Source organism: Sphaeroforma arctica (assembly GCF_001186125.1).
Source record: "Sphaeroforma arctica JP610 unplaced genomic scaffold supercont1.207, whole genome shotgun sequence".
Taxonomy (NCBI): domain Eukaryota; class Ichthyosporea; order Ichthyophonida; genus Sphaeroforma; species Sphaeroforma arctica.
In genome coordinates this window covers 80,472-104,065 of record NW_014040351.1, presented here as the reverse complement: position 1 = coordinate 104,065, position 23,594 = coordinate 80,472, and the positions used below count along the sequence as shown (strand labels likewise).

Here is a 23,594-nt window from a genome sequence, read left to right as displayed (position 1 = left end):
ATGACGATTCAATAGCTGTTCATAGACGCGGCAGCAGGCCGGAGACCATAAGCCGATCGGAAGAGGCTAGTAGTAGGGAAGTCATGGAGGACAGTATCGGAAAGGGGTTACCCTCAAAGGTGCCACGGCCTATGAGAGCGTCCACTTCAGCTGGGACGTCGAGTCTGAGGAACGTTGAAGCGCATATTGAAGCGCCTGAGAAGACTCCATGTCCTACCGTTTCTGATTCGCCTGTGGGTAGGGGTAGTGGTATGGCTGATGGGGTCGGGAAGGATACGAGCGGTGCTGTGGTAACGAAGCCGACTGTAGCACGGCGACAGGACAAGAAGGACCCGACCGCACAGAAGTTTACGAAACGCCGGCAGAGAAAGGGGCAAAATGTCAACCGCAAGAAAAGTGTTCTGGTCGACGATGATGTGGGCTTTGACCTGACCAAAGAAATAGCCTATCAAAATGATGCAGACGATGGAGGTACATACAGAACGCGCACCACCAACCCATTTGACTCACCAGCTATGCACCAGAACCCAGATCTGATTCCTGAAGCATCGTGTGACATCCTCTACAGGCCTCCCAATACAGACATCAACACCGACACCAACACTAACACCCACACCAATACCAATACCAACAGCAGCACTAATCAAAGTAATGCACAGAAACCCAAACCGAAGGTGCGCTCGAACCCCTTTGAAGAGTCTCCGGCGGTGGGTATGGATCATGGCTTGATTCAGGACAAACATGGCTACTCAGATTCTACAGCGGGTGCCACTACAGTCCTGCAGGCGATGCGAGCCGCGCCTGGGAACTACCAGCGGCTAGAAGATTCTCGCCCGAGTCATCCTACTAATAACAACAACTACAACAGCAACTACAACGACAACTACAACAACAACAACTTTAACGGTCCATTGTCGAGCAATTCCATGAACTCCATGAACTCAATAAACTCCATGAACACGATGACGTCGCAACCAGCCCGGCCAAACAACGGGTCTGGGCTGGCGTCTGGGTATATTGCGGGCGGGGCAACGGGAGTCAGGAACCTGCCAAACGTAGAGATCCCATCTGGCTACGGCAATGTGGGTGGGAAGGGGTATAACACGGTCATGAGCCCAGGAAGTGTGGGGGATAGAAGGTCTCGCGACCAGTTTAATGCCGATCCCAGTCCGAGGGGCCAGAACGTGTATGAGAGCCCACGGGGCGTAGCTAGGAACATCACCCCACGCGACGCGTATGGTGCACCCTCCAGCCAATCGCCGCTCAATGACTATGGCCGCGCTATGGGTAGGCAGCAATCGTATGGGAATGTCGAGGCTACTGCCAATGCCAAACCCCAGCGCGCTATGGGTAGGCAGCAATCGTACGGGAATGTCGAAGCGACTGCCAGTGCCAAACCTCACCCTGTGCCCAGGAATAAAGCCGAGTACAACAGTGATCTTAACGATAATCTGTCTGCGGGCGGGGTTGCGGGGAGTGTTTTCTCGCCATCGCCGCTAAGTAGTGAGGAGGATATACTAGACTACCAATCGGTGGCCAATGGCAAGAAGCATTCGGCCACCTTGAAACGAGTCCTATCGCATCACAGCAGCGGCGGTCTGGCGCGGCAGGCGTCGCAACTGGGTGTGGGGTACGACACCGTGCGCCAGGGAACCACCACAGCGCTAAGCAGCGGGAATAGTGGGCCTATGAGTGGGCCTATGAGTGGGCGGAAGGTGATGAGTCGTAGTCAGGACCAGCTCAATGTGCCGGGCTCACGCACACCACGAGGTATGGAGCGGGAACAGACCCACATGGTGAGAAGCGGCAGTCAGGGGCGTTTAGAGCACCGGCACGCTCCAGCTGTGAGAAGGGGAAGTCGTGGGAATGCCGAGGCAACTGCACCGCAGTATATGATGAGGTCGACGGATAGTTTGGCGAAGGATACGGATGTGCGCAAGAGCTTCCATAGCTTCTATGACCGGCCCGGTTCAAGCCACTTTGCACCTCATGAGACGCAGGATATAAGGTCGCCGGCTCAAAGTCGTCAAAGGAAGCAGAACCCTCAACGCAAAAACACGGACTATGCCAACGGCGACCCATACGGCGTGCAGAGCTATTTGACCCAGAGCATGAACAACAACAACAACAATCAACGTAACGCTAGTAATACTCAATACGGTGAGGATATCGGCAACCAGTACAATACACAGAACGGCCGGGTACAAGGACAAGGACAGCACCGCCATCCGCAGCAGAATCAGTATCAGAATCCCAGCGGTCAGCCGATGCGAGGCCAGACAGCCGCTCCCATGCAGAGGTCTATGGATCTGGACACGGCAACGTTTAATAGCGGGAAGAAGGGGAAGAAGGCGTCTCGGCGGTCCCTGAAGTCCAGGTCAATGTATAGTGTGAAGTCTATGGACGACGTCGGTGGCGACTACCGGTCGGAGAAGGACAAGAAGTGTGTCATCTCTTAGTATTGGGGAGATAGGGCTGAGGCGATAAATAAACGGTATATATATCTGAATTTATATGGATGTATGTGTACGTTTTGAAAGTATGTTTTGAAAGTATACACGGAGCTTGTATATGTATGCCAAGGTTGGTTGATCGATATGCTGTTGGGGACGTATCAGGATATATAGAACCCTGTCGACTTAAAGTTGTTTTTGGTATGCTAATTACCACGTTAGCCAATGTGTAGCCGCACTTGTTCTAAATCCAGCCCAATCCTTTTCAAAATATAGCCTCATACTTATTTTATATTCAGCCAAAAACTTATTCTAAACTTAACCTCGAAATCGGACTAAATTCAGCCTGATACTCATCCCAAATATATAGGCTATAAATACCTAGTCAAAGATTAGCGTGGTACTTGTTCTATATTTAGCCTAATACTTATTCTAAATTCAGCCTAAAGTGTGCTTTATCTCAATGCACCTTAATAAGTGCTTGATTTAAATCCAGCCTGATACTTATTCTATCTCGTAATTTCTATATTCTAAATCTAGCCTAGTACTTTCGAAATCTAGCCTAAATTCAGCCTAACATGTACTTGGCATTAAATTCAGCTGAATAGTTATTCCATATTCCCTCATACTGATCCTAAATCCAGCCTCGTACTCATTCTAAATTCAGCCTAATGCTTATTCTACATTCAGCCTCATACTTGCCCTTAATTCAGTCTCATACTGATCCGAAATTCAGCCTCATACTAATTTTAAATTCAGACTCATATTTACCCTAAGTTTAGTCTCGTACCTATCATATATTCAGCTCCATAATTATCATATATTCAGCCGTCTACTTTATCCTAAATTCAGCGACATACTTATTTTTAACTCTCCCCCAAACTAATCCTAAATTCAGCCTAGTATAATGGCGTGGACAAGATTTAAGACGCATATGCTCCAATTTCTTATATATTTATCCACCATTAATAAACATACTCTTAAGAAAATTCTTTAAAATATAGAATCCTTTTAATTCCATATGTACAGTATGCTAATCCTTTCCTGGGAAATTTACTTGTAGCCAAAGTGCGTTGTTTTAACAGTACCACAGGCCTCAACGTGTATAGCTTGCATGACCCAAGCTTCTCTAATATTTAACACTACGCAACATGCGTTTCCCACACAATCCCCAGTAGTGTCCGTTCCATTTGTATATATCTACGTTCCCGCGAGGGACTCATACAACCCTCTGAGCAGATATACTTTCCACGATATCATATGATATCACGGGATTTCTGATACCCCTTTACGCGTTCATGTTCTGCCGACTGCTGTTCATGAGTTCGTACATCTCGTCCTTTTCTCCGGGCGCCATTCGCTCGATCAGATGCATGAGACAGTTTACGGCACTGTCGTTGTTGGCGTCGATTATGTTCTCCATGTCCTTCATTTGTTTTGATCGTCGGATTCCCTTGACGTTCTCCTGTATGGGCGAATGGGTGTGGGTGAAGATGTGTCAGAAACTCCCCCCCCCCTCCTTATTAACCTTCAAATCGATCCGAAACAAAAGTCTCAACTTGATAACATAAAATCTCCAAGAGTCCGAAATATCTGCAATATATATCAAACCCACATGCAAACAGCTCTATTTACATACCTATCACCTACATAAAGCCTCCGAAATAGCTGCAATATACATCAAACACACACCCAACCAGCCCTATATGCATACCTGGATCAGGTCATCGTTGGCTTCCAGCGAGGCTACTACAGTGCGATCGTCATCCCATTGCACAGAGGTCTCGACCACAATCCACCGCCTGAGCATGGACAGGGCCTGTCCCATTACGATTGAGTCGCTGGCAGCCATGATCGTCTTGCAGGCATTCACCTGTGATTGTGAATGGGTGGGTGATTGACGGTGTGAGGAGGTGTCAACAAGGATCTCTACACAGTCTTCTATCATACAAGGCGTATTTGTTGCAGAGCGACGTGCAACAAGTGGTATTGGGAAGACTAAAAACCTAACCACACTACCATCGAATCCATACAACTTACTACCCCTCGCCCACTACCACACACACATACCTCTAGAATACGACGTCGCATGTGCCAGTATAGGGTCTCACGAGACTGGCGCCATTTGAGAATATCGGACACGCAGCCCTTCTGCTTCATTCGGTCGGCTCTGTCGTGCAGATCGGCGAATTGAACAGCAACCTGATGGTACACGGACTTCATCTCCTTCTCGCGCTTCGCAATCTGATTGGTGGAAAGATGTGTTCTATATTTAGATCCAGGCAACTCCCAAGGACTCACTCGGTCTCGACCTTGGAAAGAGATGTTTTTCCTTAACAAGTCATCGGAAAGCACATAGAATGCAAGATATTAGCTTAATCACTTCGGGACCGTATACAAACTTACACAGTGACCACTATAAAGGTTTATGTATATATATCATACACGTCCTTATATTCATAATTATACTCACCAATTGGTCGAGCTTCTCCACAACGGACGATGCGCGCTTGGCCTCGTCCACTTCGCTGTCATCGCCAACACTGAAGGTACGAGCGGGTGACGGTGGTGGTGTGTTGGCTAGTGAATCTGAATGGCGGGTAGTGAGTGAAGCAATGGCCACCTGTTCGAGGGCCTCCTTGCGTTGCTTGATGAGATCGGCGTACACGGCGTCGTTCTGCAGCATGACCCTGTAGATGGAGAGAGTGAGGCAAGGAAAAGAACTTAGCGGGGTGTGCATTTGATGGACGTGAATGTGTGTGTTGCTCAATGTGTATGCACGTGCACGATTATTATCAGACATGCATGCCAGGGAGTGCCTCAGCGCACGCTGAATTCAGAATATAAACACCCAACCACATCATACTTGAGCTGATCTCCCCATCGGAACTTGACGGAAACGGTACCCTCGGGCTCCAAGACCCCACCGCGGGCGTCCTGGTCACAGTACATCTCCATCATATCGGGATTGATTGCAGGATCCACAACCACCCACGCGCCACCTCTGAGTTCTCCGTACGGTGGGATGTAGATCAGTACGGGCTGTTGGAAGTCCTTGAGAGCGCTAACAATCTGTGCCCCGAACTTGAGGACCTCGTCTAACATGTCGCGCATACCACCGGAGAACCCTCTCCAATTGGCGAAGATGATCAGGGGCAGACCCTCCTTGTCGATGTCGCTGATGCTCTGTGCGGTCTTGAAGGCCGAGTCGGGGAACCACACCTGACCAGCCTGGTTTTGGATGCTGCGGATGGAAGAGATGGAGACAAAGGGTGCAATGGGAGTGGGTTGTTAGTAATCAGACCCGATTGAGAGTGGGATAACCGAACATGACCGGAAAGTGGTACATCACACACGTGATGCATATACATACGTACATGCATGCATATACATACGTACATGCATGCATATACATACATATACATATATACATACGTACATGCATGCATATACATACATATACATACCTACATGCATATACATCTATACATTGCATATAAATATAGACAATGGACTCACCTGCTCTGAGTGTCGATGTTCGCTGGATCGGCCGGGGTGGCCAGTTCCACAGTGCGCGTCTCAACGGCAATCACACCCACGGGAATGCCACCTAGACGAGCACGACCAGTGACAACCGTCTTGGCCCAGCCTCCGAGGGTTTCCATGAAACTGTCGCGATCAAAGAACCCGGTCTTGAAGCTACAGGGGGAGGGGAGAGGTAGGTATGTATGCGAGTGTGTGGTTAGGAGTATTGTAGGCCTTCTGAGCCACGAGGAGAAGATTCTATGTGGATCAACGAGGGTGGCTAAATGAAACACTCCACAGGCCCACAGCTGCGTATACACATATGCATAGTCGCAAAACACACACACATATATATATATACATATGTGTGTGTGTATATGTGAACGTTATACATACCTTCCATCTGTATCAGTGAAACCAGCAAGCATGTGCCTGGGATCGTACGCGTCTATCTTAGACGGCATGAAATCAATCGGTCGGTCGACTGGGTCGGCGACATCACGCAGCATTCGGCAGGGTAGAGGCGAATTGCGACTGTGGACAATAAACGAGTAGAATGGTCATGAGAACAGAGTGCTTTTACACACTGTTAAATAAAAAAAGTGCCTAATAGCGATTGCTACTAAAGCGCAATTAAACACGTACACCGATGGATACTTATACTTACGTCTTGGGCACATAGGCCAGCCACTGCAGGATCTTGTAGACACCGTCGTAGTCGTCCTTGCTAGTCAGGTGCGACACACCGTTGTGGTACATGATCTGCGTGCCTCCCAACTGCTGGTTACTGGTGTACACCTTGCTTCCCAGCAGCTTGTTGATCGCTTCGGCACCGGTCAGGATGATACTACTGCCCTCTACCTGCACGGTACGCTGGCCTAGACGCACGAGATAGGCTCCGATACCCACAGAGCGGCATGACACGAGTGTGATGGTGAACGTGTCCTCGTATGCCTGTGCAGTCTCTCCGGCAATCATACCGGAACCGTGAAGATTCTCCACACCCAGACCGTCGTCCTTGCCTATTGGGAGCATTAGTGTGTATGACACAGGTATAAGAGTGTGCGCGTATGGGGGTTTTTTTAAAGTGGAACGAGCATCGGAAATATAAGGCATCTATATAGAACAACAAGTCACATACCGACGACAGCCTTGATTTCGTAACGGACTTCCCCATCGACAATGATGCGCTCGGATACAACAGATTTCTCAGACATCTCCGCGTGATCAGCTTCGGTCAGGTATAAGTACTCGAAACCCTTATTAGGCGCGTTGGGATCCTTCCAGCAGATCTGTGATTGGTAGGCCACGAGCACCAATTGTTGAGTATGGTTAGAACAAACCGGGCTACTACTAGCTTGCGGCAGTCTAGAATAATGTCTTTCGATTTCTAAACGTCAAGCAATATTTCACTATATGATCTTTTTTATCAATAAACCACTAACATACCTTGAACTTGGCCATGACCTCCTTCGCCAAGCCAATGCGGGCTCCACTGTTGACGGATACGTAAATGCGTGGGATACCCTCCTCACGCGCCATCTGCGACGCTTGTTGGAATACCTGAGATGCGTGTGTAATAGTATGTGAGCATGAGCACGTGTTATGCATGCGCATGTGCTACCACGACCCAAATCACACTCAGTGCTTGAGCTCCACACAGTCTTTACTACCCATAAATCTACCGACAGAATGGGTGAGTTCGTTCGTGGTATACATATGACCCGGGTGCTGAAAGATATTCATAACCATACAACCAATACGACACACACCTTGTCTTCTCTGACTCCGAAACTACCGATGACATGAGTGATATCATTGCAGATTAGTATAGCCTCTCGGCCTTCGGGGTACTCCGGAGTGTACATCTTCAAACGTCTTGCACTCATACCCACGTCCGCGTACTCATCGAAGAGCTCCTTGGACTGAGATGGTACCAGAATGTCCTCCTGTGTGCAACGCAAATACGATATCACAATGAGCCAAGATCCAGTGTGTGTACCAATACATCTGCAGCATGAAAACGTTCAACACCGAAGAATCCGTTAATTTAAATGCATACAGATAAGAAACACACCTTGTTCAGCACGTAATCGGTAACCTCGACCAGTTGCGAGTGCTTGTGCTCGGCATTGAGAGTGGCCGCTTGGGGCTCACTCCAGAGCTCACGCAGTCCTTGACGGAACAACTCGGGGAAATCCTGGATAAACGAGGTAAAAAAGTATGAGATAAATGCACGAAGGTAACGGTCATTAGACCTTTCAAGATGGATGGATATGTATACATATATATATATATATATCATGAGCAATTTATATGATGTGCACACATCAAGATAACGTCGAACACGATTAGTTCGTTTTAAGAGACACGAGTACTGATGATTGGATGGCGTTTAAGCAACACCTACCTTGACGAAAGTGGTGTTGTTGCTTTGTGCTTGGAAGCGCTTGAGCTGCAGTCGACTCTTAGTGGAATACGGCAGAGAGGCATCTTGTCCGTGCATAGGGCCTTCGTAGTCCAAGGGGAAGATGGTCTGGAAACTGACTTGTTCCAGTTCCTTGTTGTACACCTCTGTGAAAAGTATTAAGTGGGATATTAATAGAATTCTAAAAATAGATCGGCAAACAGAGCAAGGATGGGTGCTTGGTGCTTGCTTGGGTACACACACACACAAACATACATACATGCATACATACATACATACACATAAAAACATATACACACACAACCATACATACCTTCGTACACCACAATGTTGAGTGCGAAACCCGTGTCGTTGTCAATCATGACACGCAGGTGAGAGACGGAGTCATCACTCTCGTTTAGCAACGCAGCTAGCTTGATCTCAGCCTGAAGCACACGATTCTTCCAGAAACGCAGGCCATGGCGTTCAACCAGCGACACCAGCGACTCCAGCAGCGACTGCAGATCAATCGCCACTGCACGATGTACCAGGAGAGACGATGATGAGATGGGGTGCGAGGAGAGGAGATGAGTGAGATGAGATGGAATAGGATGAGGAAAACGGATGTGCAAGAGGAGAGGAGAAGGAAAAGAAGGAGATGAGACGAGTATGAGACAGGGAGGATGATCTCAAATACCTACGCACACATATCCATTGGCACGCGACCAGAGCTACATATGTATATCGAAGTAGGCTAATCAACATGCGCTGTATGCAAAATAGTCTCGAGATGTCTGAACCAAAAAACCCCCCCCCCCAAAAACCCAAAAACATACCCGTTGGCACAAAGTTGAGGAAGATCATATTACAGTCGGTGCGTGGGTAGTCTGCACTGTTGTTGAAAACCTCGAGTTCGTTCAGGGCCTCCACGACCACACGCTCACCCTCGTTGAAGAAGTACTCCAGGGACGCTCTAAAGGGAAAGACATACATACGAGGTATGTTAGATACGCTTGTATATGGATGACAGAGACGGGTATGAAACACGCCCAGGTTTAAGAGACGTATGTATTCGGGAACAGTCTTATTAATGATATAAACGCATATGCACACGTATATGCAGATATGGAATTCCTCTCGGCAGGCACACAAATACACATGCGTATACAGGCATAGACAATACCTCTTGGAGAGAAGATCCGCGTGTCTGATAATAGAACGCATGAAGAAGCGTCGATCGACGGCATTCTGCGACACGCCCTTGGCACTGTTATCCTTGGCCTCAGAGTAGTACAGGTGCACACCCAGGTTGTTGGTAGGGACGTAGGTGATGTTGTAGTTCTCGAGCTTGAACAGTTCCAATTGGAAGGCTAGGGCTGGCTCCAGATGGCGGTAGATGGAGTCCTGGGAGTCGCAAGGGGAGTGGGAATTAGTGGGTGGGGGTGGGGATAGTGTGAAACTGGTTATGAATTAGTGCGGGTATAGTGGCAGGCTTTCGACCTGCTCCAATGGACATGCTAAGCCCGGACTATAAAAATATACTTAGTATACATTCAAGACACATATACTACATGACAAGGCACATACAGCGAATTCACCACCCACCCATACATGTATACATACATACACACACACGCACCTCTTCGTAGTCGAAGCGATCGCGGAAGGTGAAGTACTTGGGGAAGCTGCTGTTCTGCAGAATCAGGAACGACACCCGGCGCACTTGTCTCTCGCGCAGCACGTCCTTGAGCCCAGCCATCTGCTCCGCAATCACCTGGGAGATCTGGTCATCCGTCACCTCAAAGACGGAATCCTGTACGGGATTTGAGGGTAAGGGACGAGACGGGTTTTAAGGTAAGTCTTGAAGGTATGATGTACATACCTACTACACTCGGCTATGCCTGAAATATGAGACCACTCTCGGCTATCACAAAATATACAGCTATAACAAGATATACACGCACCGTATCAATATCCCCGGATCTGCCTGGCAAGTGGGTAAGGGCAATGTTAAGGATGTTCATGGCAGGACGGGTAGAGGCGGGCGCCTTCGTGGGGAAGCGTCGGATCAACTCCTCGGCATGCTTGCGGAACTCGGTCAGATCAGCGAACAGAGCCATGGCACCGTGTCTGCGATAGTGAGGAGAACATTGGTTGTTAGGTGTATATGGATGAATATAGATAGATATACAGATGCAGACGTATACTATTTTCTAACGTGTATGCTCGCATTCACCCCTAACGGTAGTTACCATTGGGCCGCACGTAGATACACACACGTCGCATACATACATACATACATTTATACACAGATATGTCTATCTATCTATGCGCAAGCTGCTTCGCCTGCCCGCCTACAACCCACCAGCTAACCCACCCACCCGCTTACCTGGCCCAGTCGTTGTCCTGGTACAGCTTGTCCAGCTGATCAACCTTATCACTGATACTAGCCACGCGTTTGATGCTGTCCTCCTTGCCCATGGCACTCAGATTGGACGAACTCGTGCGCGTGTGCAGTGACAGGCTCTTGAGTGAGTTGAGTGAGTCGCTTCGCCTGTGTGCGAGGCCTGACGACTCGGTCTTGTCGTGGCTGGTAGGGGTGGGGATCATCAGTCCCTCGTTGGTGGTGTTGGCGCCGATGGTCAGATTAGCCGTCTTGGCGTCGATCATGTGCTTGCCGTAGCCTGCGAACAGATGTCTGTAGGTGTGGTATTGAGAGAGTGTTTGTGAACAGATGTTTGTGGTATTGAGAGAGTGTGAGCGATTGTTTGTGAACAGATGTCTGTAGGTGTGTGCGGTATTGAGAGAGTGTGATTGAGTGTTTGTGAACAGATGTCTGTAGGTGTGTGCGGTATTGAGAGAGTGTGATTGAGTGTTTGTGAACAGATGTCTGTAGGTGTGTGCGGTATTGAGAGAGTGTGATTGAGTGTTTGTGAACAGATGTCTGTAGGTGTGTGTGTGGTATTGAGAGAGTGTGAGTGAGTGTTTGTGAGTGCGTGCGAGTGAGTGTGTGGGTCAGGTCATGTGGTGCCTCGCAGTGTCAGAGACTGCAAAACGGCAATCCTCACACACAAATCCTAAAGCCAAATCTACAGCGACCCGTATTGGAACAAAAGTGTATATGCTATACATTATCAGGAACTGGATTTGAATTTCCTATAAACTTACACACACACACACACCTGATGTTGGGGTGAGACTGAGGCAGCAAGAACTTCCACTCGACCACACGGTACTTCTCATTGACCATGTCGTGCTTGATATTCTGGATCTGGTACGCGCGATAACTTCTGCGCACGTACACCTCGAGTGCCGCGTACTGAATCTCGCGGTTGTGGTGACGGAAGAAGTGCGTGATGGTATCAAACACTGCCACACTCTCGTCCACCAACAGCTGCAGACTGTTCCCGGCTCCCTGGCCTTGGTCTTCAATGGCACTCTGGATGAAGATCTCCATATCCAGGCATCGTCGCTTGAAGGACGGTAGCGTGCTCTGGATCAGCAACTGACGCGCCCGCACGGCCACGGGACTTGATGTCTTGTGGGTGAGCGTTGCGAGTTTCTCCACAATGCGCTTCTCGTCCTCGCCCATGTGTCCACTCTTGTCACCGATAAGAGCTACATGGGTGGTAGGAGGGGGGGGATGAGGGAAGAAAGAGGTGAACGGATGGGTTTGGAGGGGTAAGAAAACACATGGGGAAGAAACACGTATGTGTGTGATAATAACCTGAGCATGCACGCTGAAGGGACTAATACATATAGACCGAAAGACATATCATCGTATAGTGCGATCCTACCTGACAGTAGCAGCAGGACGACCTTGTTCTTCTGGGTGGTGCGGCTGTGACTGCGCACAATGTCGACGAGGCCGTTGGTGTCTTCACCATCCTTCTTGCGGCGTTCGCTCAAGGCGTACAGGATATCGCCCAGGCCTTGTCCTCCAGGGGTGCTGTGAGGGAAAAGACACGTGCATGATTATTAGGATTGTGCATAATGGTATATGTAAAAGATCAACGTGCAATATATACATATACATCTCAAAAGAAAAACCATCCCGACTCTACCAGATGTACAAAGAATATATACATATACATCCAAAAGAAAAGTTATCCCGACTCTACCAGATGTACAAAGTATGATGCGATAAGGGTGTAGTCTGGCTGTGCTAGTATTAACACACCTGAAGATGCTCTCGACGTCGTAGTACTTGGCCAGGAGAGTCGTCAGGATGGTCTTCTGGTGGCCACGAACTCCATTGCGATACTTTTGGATTAGCTGAGTGTTGAAGCAAGTGATCAGGCGGTTGTTGTGAGTGAGTGAGTGATACAGTCATATCTCAAGAAGCATAAACAGCCGGGGCGCCATTCTGTGGCAAACTCCGAGCTTGCTCACCGTGAGAAGAATTGATATCCAAATATAGAAGCCACGGTACGAATGATCCCGGAACAACTATATCTATAAATAGGAGAGGAAACTGGAAAATAAAATGTTACCGAAACAAATACGTAAACCTATCTCACCTGGAAGATTGGGGTGGCAGCGGCGAAGAAGTCGTCTCTCTCACCCTTGTTCTTAAGCGATGCCGCATACGTGTCCAGCACGGTTGCGATAGCTGAAAGGCGAGTGGAAAGATGTGAGACGGGTGGTTCCTATGTATTATGCAAGAGCAATCACTTACATATATATATATATATCATACACTGGTACTCGGAGGGAAGTTAAATATTGTATACACCTACCTTGAGTGGGGAAGGAGCAGAACATAGAGTTGACACTGTAAGCGTACGTGGTCAGCTGAGCGTTGATGTCAGCTGACACATGTGCAGGGATACGCGAGGCGATGGCCGCCATAATCTCCTGTAACTCCAGCAGTGGCAAGTTGGCGTCAGACAGCGCCGTCTTGAGCTCACGGACTAAGGGAGCGCATCTGTATGGGAAGGGTAGTGACGGGAAGGATGTTTGATACGGTTGAAGTACAGGTAAGAAGGCGTTAGGGTAGCCTAAGGTGTGGGTGTATCATACACAGGCATACGGATGATATATTGACCCCTCCCAACAGTTCCGAGCTCTATATGTAGGTACATGCATGCACAAGCGTGCAAATAATATACACTACACACATATATACAGCTCTATGCATACAGGTGTACATATATACAAACAGACGGTAGGCTCATGCACACGTACACACACCTCTGAGAGAACAAGGGCTCCTCCACACAGTATCCATCCAGGATGGTGCTGACCTCAGCAATGCAACGGCTGGCGATTTGGTGCACCTTCTCATCCTCACGGGTCAATCTATGGCGATAGTTAGTTCAAAGATAAATTAGAATAGGTCGGAAGTTGGTTCAGGGAATTGTCCTTTTTGTTATGAAGATTTGGATACCGTAGCAGCAACTTAAACCGTGAAAACTATTATTTAAGGAACACTAACAGAAGAAGGTAACCAACCTAGTCGTGAACTCGTACCCTTGAACATATATATACGATCATATATATGTATATACGCTAAACATACCCTTGCAAATAAGGTGGCAGTTGTCCTGTGAAAGGCTCGGCGGGTCTGATAGCATCTGCATCATCGAGTGTTAGCTTGGCCATGATGTCACCGGAAGATAACACACTGCCCGGCTGCAAGAGCGTGCGAATGGTACCTGCAGAATAAAAATTATTGAAATATATGAGTACATACGTAAAATATATATGTATAGGGATGTAGCTATATATATAATGCTCTTGAACGTATGACTACGTGTGCATACTACTGTACCTAAATATCCACCATTCCAAACACCTCCACCAATGCACATGCACCATTGCAAGGTGTCTTCAACCCACATACACGCATACAATACACACACACAGAGAGAGAGTGTGAGAGAGAGTGAGATGTCATACCTGCGTGATCCACGGTAACCGGCATGACCATTTTCATCACTTCAATTTCCGCCACAGCGGTGTTGGCGTCCACGTGAGTGAAGTCTTCCACCAAGTAACGAATCAGCTTTCCGGGAGAGGTCGATCGCAGCACAGTGGGATCGTTCTCCTTCTCGAACATGATGGTCTACAGGGTGCGTTATTTGCGGTGTTGGGTGTTAGGGTTTTCGGGTTGGATCGTTCTGTTGTTCAGACAAATGCCAATCACTCTATCAAGAAGTGCATACCCACGTAAACTGTGTACAATGCCATATATATATATATATACATACATACATATGTATATATATATATATGTGTGTGTGTGTTCGTGTTTGTTTGCGTGTATCCACTCATCCAACCGCATTCATTACCTTGCTATTCACAATCACACGGTATCCGTCGACCTCCTCCTTCATGTACACCACATACGATGTGGTATTGAACTCCACCAGACTACCACCGTCGTTGAGAGGCTCGCGCGTTGTGTCCACGTGCAGGCCGTTGATAATGACCACAAAGTTAATGGAACCGTTTTGTGATACGCTGATGGTGTACTTAACCCCGTCGTGGATAAGGTCGAGGTTCATGGAGGTCTTCAACATATCCTGGTCCAGGAATTGACCTAAATGCCGGGGTTGGCGAGAAGGAAGATAGTACATATACGTAAGTTTGGATGAAAAACTGGGACGGGACATGGCAAGAACAGGTCGGTGTTTAGAATCTAATCCGTACCACATATGCAAGATATATGTATACTTATCTAATGCAAAATCTAATCGATACCACATATGTAATATATACGTATATTCATCTAATGCAAGATGTATGTATATTCATCTTGAATGTTTCACGTGCAACATATCTGTGCATGTATCTCAAATGTCAACGTTTTGTCGATACGGATACAAAACGTAACACATTGAACACGCACACACCTCGCTCGACGCTCTTGAGGTACAGGTCGTAGTTGGTCTCAAATGTGTTGGCGCAGATGTGCACCGCCGCACTAATCACCGACGTCATGACTTCGGGCTTCTCCGACTGCAGCTTCTCGGCAATGAGCTTATCCAGCCAACCCGTGCTGATCTATTAAGAGAAGGAGAGGAGAATATATAGTGTCAAAAGCACGGTAGTGTAGGTAAGTGGCGAACAACCTAACATAAACTATTGGTCAATGCAAAAAAGGCTTCACTCTCTGATCTATCTCTATCTTATCATCTATATACCTACATCTATATCATCTCTATAATCATATACATATTAATAATAGACCACCCTACCTTGTTACGCAAGAAAGCATCGGTTTCCAGCAACATGACGATGTACTCGACAGTTGTGCGGATCTCTCCTCGGATAGACACTTCTCGCAGAGCCACCGCCATATTACGGCGCGCGTGGTCACGGTCTTCTCCCTGTAAGATAAAACAATAGCCCAGTTTAATCCTATATCATTGTAAGATAAAGCAATAACCCAGTTTAATCCTATATCACTGTAAGATAAAACAATAACCCAGTTTACTTCGCTAACACATGCACATTTGGGTGGAGGACGGAGTGATGGTAGTCTTGTGTGGGCGCTCGCGTTGTGTGGGCGGGACTACAAGCCAAGAGGGTATGGACAGACATCTGACTAAGATGGTTGTCGAAGGCAATCCCAACCTTACGAACTTGTCCCTGCCAAAACCGTAGGCGAATTGGGGATCTGTGGTCTGTATGCGTTTCCCCGTTATTAACTATCATTGCACGCAAAGCATGCCTATAACTAATACTGCCCCGCTGTAAACAAGACCACCGTGGCACAAACACACACACATACCCAAGCGAAGATGTGGCCGAATTGGGAATCGGCGTACTCGTGCAGCGCTCCACTGCCATCGATGGAGAAGTAACCCCACACATTCGTGCTACTGCGGAAGTTCAGGTTGGTGATGTTTCCACCGGTTGGCTTGAATCCTACGTGACATGGCGACAGACGAGATGAGAGTGGACAGGTTAGCATCGTATCACAGCGCACATCAGAATGTATGCAGGGATTGTACATGTGTCACTACACCGACTACTACAACACACACCTCTACGAGGTATATCACACAGTCGCACATCTATAACACCCACACTACACTACATCACACCTTCGTCAGGGTTTTCAGCCGTAATACGCGCGGCGATGACGTGACCGTTCGCCTTTCTTCGTTTGCTGAAGTCGTCAAAGTCGATCTCGTTGTCACCGAAGGCAGACTCGCCGTACAACATACGGATGTCTTTCATGCGGTGCAAAGGAATGCCCATGGCCACCTGCAGCTGCGCGGCTGGCAGGTTGACATCTGACACCTGCGGGTACATGTGTTTGTAGGGTTTAAATTTTAGGGTTTGTGTGTAGGAGTGTGTGGATTCGTGTGTTGCGGGCGAATATGGATCTGTGTAGATAGGCATGTGTGTACACAGAGGATTCGGTATGAGGACTACGTGCCTGGCATCTCTATGCGTATGCATGTATCAACGTATCTATCTCATTGATATAGGGACTGATAGGCGTGTGCCTGTGGTATAAGCAGAACACGCGTGTGCAAACAGGTGCCATAGTAGAGCCTACTCGAGAACATATGACGCATGCTTGCGACACTACGTGACGAACCAACCGCGGGATATATATAAAAATACAACACGTACCATTTCAGTGCACGGATGCTCCACCTGCAATCGAGGGTTCAGTTCCAAGAAATAGAACTGCTCCTTTTCTTCGCCCTCGGTGCCCTCTTCGGGTTCTTCGTATAGATACTCAACAGTACCAGCGCTCTGTGTCGATATTAGGGTTTCGGGTTTTAGGGTGCGTATGTTAGTACTGTGGTTGATACGAATGTGTGTGGATGTATACCAAACTGAAGGGTTCGGTTTGTAGTTAATGCGAGTATAGGTGATTATACATGTTCGTTGTGTCTACGACTATACTCCACTTCGTATCCAGCATGCCTAGCTCAGCGAACAACTGCGTTCTCCATAGCTTCAAACGTAAACTAATGCTATATGTGGAGTGTTATAATTCACTATGCAAATTAATTCCGATAGTGTAGGTATGCACATACTCGAACAACCATATTTATACACGTACAATTTATATCTTACCTGGTAACCGACGAGTTTGGCTAGGCGAATAGCTGCCTTTTCCATTTCCTCGAACGTGAGCGGATCGGCAATGGCTGCGGGAGCTTCTTCAATGATCTTCTGGTGACGTCTTTGTACTGAACAATCACGACCGAACAGAGATATAGCCTGGACGATGTATGTGACAGTGACTGGTTTGAGTATACATATATATCTGTATCAATATGTACATAGGAAAGATCGACTCAAATATGTAAACCCATAAAAAAAATAGAAGTAAAGAGCGTATAGACACAAAGATGTAATCAGCATGACTCATACAAATACGCGATACGTGCCAACCAACAGGCCGCAACCCACCCACTCACCCACCCCCCCACACACCTGTCCGTACTGATCGGCCAGCAGCTGCACCTCCAAGTGACGACTGCGCTTGGCCAGCTGCATGATAAAGATGGGTGACCCGGGCACTTCGTTCTGCGCCTGTCTGAAGAAGGCTGCGAACTGCTCGGGCTTCTCCACCTTACGGATACCCTTGCCACCTCCACCCTCAGAGGCCTTGATCATAACGGGGTAGCCAATGCGTTCGGCGGCTTCGGCACCCTCTTCCATGGTGGACACGATTCCTATGGGACGTATATGCATACATGTGTGTGCGTGGTCATGTTCAGAATGTTTCAGGGCGGGCGTTGTACGCATAAAAACCAAACCGGTTACCCATATAATGAGCATACGCCTCAGACCCACGTCATAGCACACGCACACAAACCAACACGCTGTGCCTTAACTAGTAGTGTAATACACTATATGCAATACCCTATCCTCCACACCGATCTGGAAATGACTGAACCAACCAAAATATTACTAGGTTGGTTGGTTCGGTCATTCACACCGTACTTACCCTTTTCGTACACATCGGCGGGGACCTCTAGATTTGCGCCGTTGAGATTGTTCACATCAATCGTCACACCCGTACCATTCCATGGCAAGGTGGGCACATCGGCAGACTGGGCTACAATGGATGAGGCGATCTTGTCACCTGGTAACGGAAAGGTACTCGTGGTGTTAGAAAAAGAAGGTGCTTGTTGTGCGAGATCTGCCATCTAATTAATTAATAAATACATATATATATACATAAGTATGTATATATATACATGACTATGTATATATATACATGTGTATGTATGTATATGTGTATATATATAAACGTAAAACACGGCGACAGTGACAGAACTGTCCCCAATACACAACATCTATCTGCACGTACCTAGTGCGTCCATGGCACTCGCGGGAGGGCCGATGAAAGCAATGTCTATACGTCTGAGCATAGTGGGAAGCTTGGGGTTCTCTGAGGCGTGACCCCAGCCAGCCCACACAGCCTGCACATTAGTGCGTTGGGCTATGTCCACAATAAGCTCTACATTGGCGTAGTTATTGTTGTTGGTGCCTCCGGGAACCTTGATGTAACGATCCGCCATTTTGATGTACTCGGCGTTGACCTGAGTGAGGGGGTGGGGGTCGGACGAAACAATATGTTACGCACAATTTGGATGCACATACCTGGCCATATGCAAGGCTAATTCGCACGAAATCTTTACACGTTCCGAAAAAAACACTTATATGTATGTATGTATATATATATATATATATATATGTGTGTGTGTATATAAGTCTTTGTGTAGCAGATACGACATTCGTTCCATACCTTGATATCCTCGGGCGTGGCCATGGCAACGAACTTAATCGCTCGCTCGTCGCCGAACATCTCATAATTGAAACGGCGGATAGATCGGATGCATTTGACAGCGGCGATACCATTGTTCGCAATCAAGACACTTGTAATCACACGTGTACCTCCGCATTTGGCCACAAACTCGGCCACTGCCTTTCTACTGATATCTGGGGGGTATGGAGAGAGAAACAAATGTCAATGCGCGATATAGGTTATATATCATAACGTATTGATACGCTAGCAGGATGTCTAAACAGCGTAAGGGTGAGTGATGTTCGAGGATACAAATATCGTAAGAGTATCAATATATGACGATGTGAATTCTAGCAGGATGCCAACACAGCATCAGACCCAAATCACAGTCTCACAAAATTTCAGTAATAAGATAATTTATCTTCATAAAAATACGATGTAGACATTTATATATATTATTATTATATATATATATATATATATATATATATATATAATAATATATATATATATACATGTATATAATAGTATATATATATCTATATATATATATATACATATATATGATATATATATACATGGTTTATATATATATAAATACTATTCTATATATACACGTAATTTATATCTAGTTACAAATATATAATATGTTTTGTTATATGTTATGTTATATGTTGTTAAATGAATTATGATATATGATATATATATTTTGTACATATATATTATTATATATGATATATTCGCATATTTATATTATTTGCGTGTGTATACCGTGCATGTGTGAATGCGGTACAATTTCATCACTTTCCAGCTTAACGCATACCTATATCGTGTATATATATATATATATTACTAATACAATAAGTCTGCCACGTTATTCACACATCGACCTACCTGCATCATCTCCATTCTGTTCGCTGTGTGCCATCTTGATATAGTTTAGTTAAATGCTGCTGTGTGTTTATGTATCTATGTGTAGATTATAGATTTGTCGTGTAATCGTCTGCTCGCGATTCGTTTGGTAATGTAGGCAGCTCTCTGGTTACTGAGGCTGGTTGTGAACGAAAACTGATTCTTTGAAAATTGGACAGACTAAGTTGGGAGTGGAGAATCCCAAAGTATAAATATCAAAACTAAAAATTACAAATCGCCCCAACCAAACCGGCGCAGCGAAATACTTCTTTCTATGCAAGAATTGAAGAAATATATAAAATTAGATAGACATCTGTAGTCATTGAGAGTACTGCTTTGCACGTATTCAATATTCACAGTTTGTACAAGACACAAATCGCAACACAAATATGACAGTACCTCTCTCGTAAGTATTCCCCTCTCTGAGTAGCAATATATTACTTTGACACATCTGTGGGGCATGCAACCCAACCCATGAATGCTCCGCTCCGCGTTCCTATTCGGCGAAGAAAATTGCATGACACGCAAATGGTTTCCAAAACAGACGGGGTGGAAATGGGAATCGTGATTTACGCCGACAACATACGATATAAATACGATGACATACAAAGCCAAATTTCAGCTAATTTCGGTTTCTAAATATAGTTTGTAGCCGCTTCTGGATGGTAACATAGCCTTCCTCAGTTTCTATTGGACACGAAGTACAGGCCACGTATTTTTTTTCTTCTGTTTTTTAACTTTTATCTAATTTGATTTTTGGTTTCAAACCTTCTTCTAAATAATATAATCAGACAGAGCCTCTCAGAGGGCAATAAATAAATAAAAAGATTTTGTTTTGAAAAATCTTTTTTTTATAATACACTTGAAGAAAATAAGATGTCAAATATATTTGAAATATCTGAAATTTGAAACAATCTGAAATCTGGGTCGTGTCGGACGTGTCCTCTTTCTTTTCTGAGGGGTCCGTGTGTCACAAACTGTCATAGTTGTTGTTGTCAAAGGTCAAAAACTTCAAAAGTTCAAAGTAAACTATTACTCTCCCTCTCAGGCGGGTCCCTCTCACTTAGGCCGGTTTTGCCAACTTTATGAAATTATGAAAATAATTTCTTGGATGAAGTAAAACACCTTACTCCGGTAACTAAATTGTATTTTTTATGTCCTTTTGCTGAAATTATGCAGCGTATTTGAAATTCTGGAAAATTTTCAGGACAATTTGAAACATGAAATTCTTTCAGATTGTCCCGTTTGGCAACTTTATATTACAAGACTGCACCTCCAAGAAATTCTCCTCAAAATTCGAAATCCAGAATTTTCCTTTAATAAGTGAAAACGAGGGTCAGACAGCGTTTTCACTTATGTACGTAAATATACATGATGAACAGATTCTAGCTGTTAATTCCAACCAATGGATGGGGTTTTACGATAAACAAAAATAGAATTGACAACCGCCCACTATTTCAACGGACTCGTGCGTTTGTCAACTGGAAAATGTACTTTTTTTAGGAAGTTCTGGGCTGCCCTACAGCCAGAATTTGTTGGACTGGCTAGAATTTTTTTAATCGAATACTGGAAAAGAAAATATCCGAAATACAGCCCACAATTCCAAAAACAATAATTTCCTCAGAATTTTATAAAGTTGGCAAAACAGGCCTTATTGTGTGTCTGAGAGTACAGACTCAACAGAGACTGATGAGCGAGTTGTGATTTGTGAAGTCTCTCTCTCTTGTCTCTGCTTGGGATTCGGAGTTGTGACTTGCGACTTGTTGACTGTTATCATATTCTGTTGTTGGAACTTGAAAACCCTAAAAATCAGAATCACATCACACATGGAGAATTGGAGATTATTTGTAAATAAAGTATCCGTGGCACGGGCACCTGAGTCAATTTCAACTCGGGCAGCGAGGAATTTCGACTCAACTAGCTCATAGTTAAATACGCAAGAGTTTTATAAGACAGTCCAGAAATTAAAACACACAAAATACTGCCAACCAAGAGGGACTGACACTCGACAGTTCTTCATTCCGTGGTATTTAAAAGAATTGGAAGCTAGTAAAAGATCAAAGACAACACAATGAACATAATTTCCGACGTCGAGATCTATGCTGTAAAGTCGTTTTGATAACAACTTTGGGCCTCCAGGCTCCTTGAGTAGTTGGGAACTCGGGAACTTGGGATTTGGATGAGCAAATGGCTCTATTGAAATTTGAGCTACGGATAATATGCCGTATTTATAGCTACAAACGCTGTTTATTTGTAATAAAATCACGTACAATTTGTATTTGTTTGAGACTTGAGAGTTGAGATTGTGTAGTCTGGGGATGCCCCCAACTCCCACTGTATATAAGGGCGGAACAGTCGCTTTTATTTTAACCGGTGGTACATACGAACACCGGATTGTACGCACTATTCGGTATAAAATAATCATATAAATGTGCTTTTGTGACTTGTGAGCTGCTTTTCGATGGTGCGTCCTGTATAGTTGATTGTGCATACTGCACAAGGATGCCAGCCTTGTTGTCAAACTTTGCAATAATCCCAAAGCCTCCAATCGAACATGACATTCCAGTATTTTATACGCAATGAAAGATGACATCGTTGTTTATATTTCTGTCTGATCTTTTGTACGAAAGATTGCCGCTTGAGATATTGCTACGTATTGCATCATTCGTTCCTTCATGTAGCCGGTGCGCACGCACTAGCATTGACTCTCTACCCGTAGCCGTATGCGAGTGTTGCGGTGACCATTTTTGCCGGGTGTGCGTGGACCTCTACTGCACCTGCTGCGTCTGCGATGCTATTGCTTTGGTATCGCCACAAATTGAAGGCAACTTGCCTGACTGGCATGCTCAGAAAGAATACATTAAGTCTCTTTTCGAACCCATAGAAATCTCTGATAGCCAGTCTCACAATATCACACAGGCAGCAAGGTGTTTAAAGGGTGATGAAAGTCAATCCGAATCGAGCGTACAACACTCACCCGTAGTTGGAAACACTCGAATGGGCGCAAAACACGTTCACAAAGATAGGACTAATCAGAACGGCAAGGTTGTTACTCCTACATACATTTCTGTCAGTTGTTCCGAGTTCCTCAAATCGCCCGGCTGGCATCTGTGTTTACGGTGCGGTGACGGAGTCTGTCCAGACTGCAACCATTTTAAATCGTATCTTGCTGCTCTGTGCCCTAGTTGCTATCAAGTGCTTGAGGCTGGTGGCCTGCTTTAGACTCTGGTCAGTTGTCTTCCTTCAGATTGAGCTACTCGCCATATAGAGAGAGACGTACAATTGTATGGATTAGATTCATAGCGGCAGTGTAAAAAGTAAGGGTAGAGGGTAGGTTGAGACTACTTCGATTTACAAATGGCAGGCATACTCATAATTGTTTCTTTTGGATAAATTCTATTCATCGACACAGTCATAATTTGTATTTGCGTATATATATATATATATGCGTGTGTGTGTATGTATGTATGTATGTATGCATGTCTTTACGTATATTATATATATATATATATATATATCTGATATATATATATATATATACGATATACATCTTTACGTATATTATATA

At 45.7% G+C, this 23,594-nt stretch overlaps 3 protein-coding genes across 3 annotated transcripts in view; 2 read left to right on the top strand and 1 right to left on the bottom strand.

Moving 5' to 3' along the window:
• SARC_03883 (hypothetical protein) overlaps window positions 1-2,495 on the top strand; it is a gene marked incomplete at its 5' end in the record, with an annotated part of 6,414 nt that extends 3,919 nt beyond the window's left edge. The window contains one exon of the mRNA XM_014302322.1: window positions 16-2,495. Within this exon, the coding sequence (XP_014157797.1) occupies window positions 16-2,459 (2,444 nt within the window). The 3' untranslated portion in view covers window positions 2,460-2,495. The remainder of the gene's footprint in view (window positions 1-15) is intronic.
• Window positions 2,496-3,391: 896 nt separating this feature from the next.
• On the bottom strand, window positions 3,392-20,258 carry SARC_03882 (hypothetical protein). The gene is made up of 39 exons (XM_014302321.1): window positions 20,009-20,258; window positions 19,115-19,308; window positions 18,677-18,908; window positions 18,311-18,448; window positions 17,794-18,035; window positions 17,431-17,577; window positions 16,978-17,103; window positions 16,440-16,638; window positions 16,124-16,260; window positions 15,588-15,719; window positions 15,243-15,393; window positions 14,679-14,929; window positions 14,287-14,452; window positions 13,907-14,042; window positions 13,579-13,686; window positions 13,125-13,312; window positions 12,906-12,997; window positions 12,566-12,660; window positions 12,183-12,334; window positions 11,568-12,003; window positions 10,775-11,083; window positions 10,350-10,515; window positions 10,025-10,198; window positions 9,569-9,789; window positions 9,222-9,358; window positions 8,720-8,920; window positions 8,389-8,552; window positions 8,056-8,178; window positions 7,751-7,927; window positions 7,428-7,541; window positions 7,120-7,270; window positions 6,646-7,000; window positions 6,375-6,512; window positions 5,973-6,152; window positions 5,320-5,697; window positions 4,927-5,143; window positions 4,524-4,697; window positions 4,168-4,326; window positions 3,392-3,918 (listed from the first exon to the last, which is right to left on the bottom strand). Exons 1-39 carry the CDS (start codon window positions 20,040-20,042, stop codon window positions 3,742-3,744), a joined length of 7,071 nt encoding a protein of 2,356 aa, XP_014157796.1. The 5' UTR covers window positions 20,043-20,258; the 3' UTR covers window positions 3,392-3,741.
• A 2,039-nt stretch (window positions 20,259-22,297) lies between these two features.
• Window positions 22,298-23,505, top strand: SARC_03881 (hypothetical protein). Its single transcript, XM_014302320.1, has one exon. The coding sequence runs from the start codon at window positions 22,613-22,615 to the stop codon at window positions 23,246-23,248; it is 636 nt and encodes a 211-aa protein (XP_014157795.1). The 5' UTR covers window positions 22,298-22,612; the 3' UTR covers window positions 23,249-23,505.
• The last annotated feature ends 89 nt before the right edge of the window (window positions 23,506-23,594 follow it).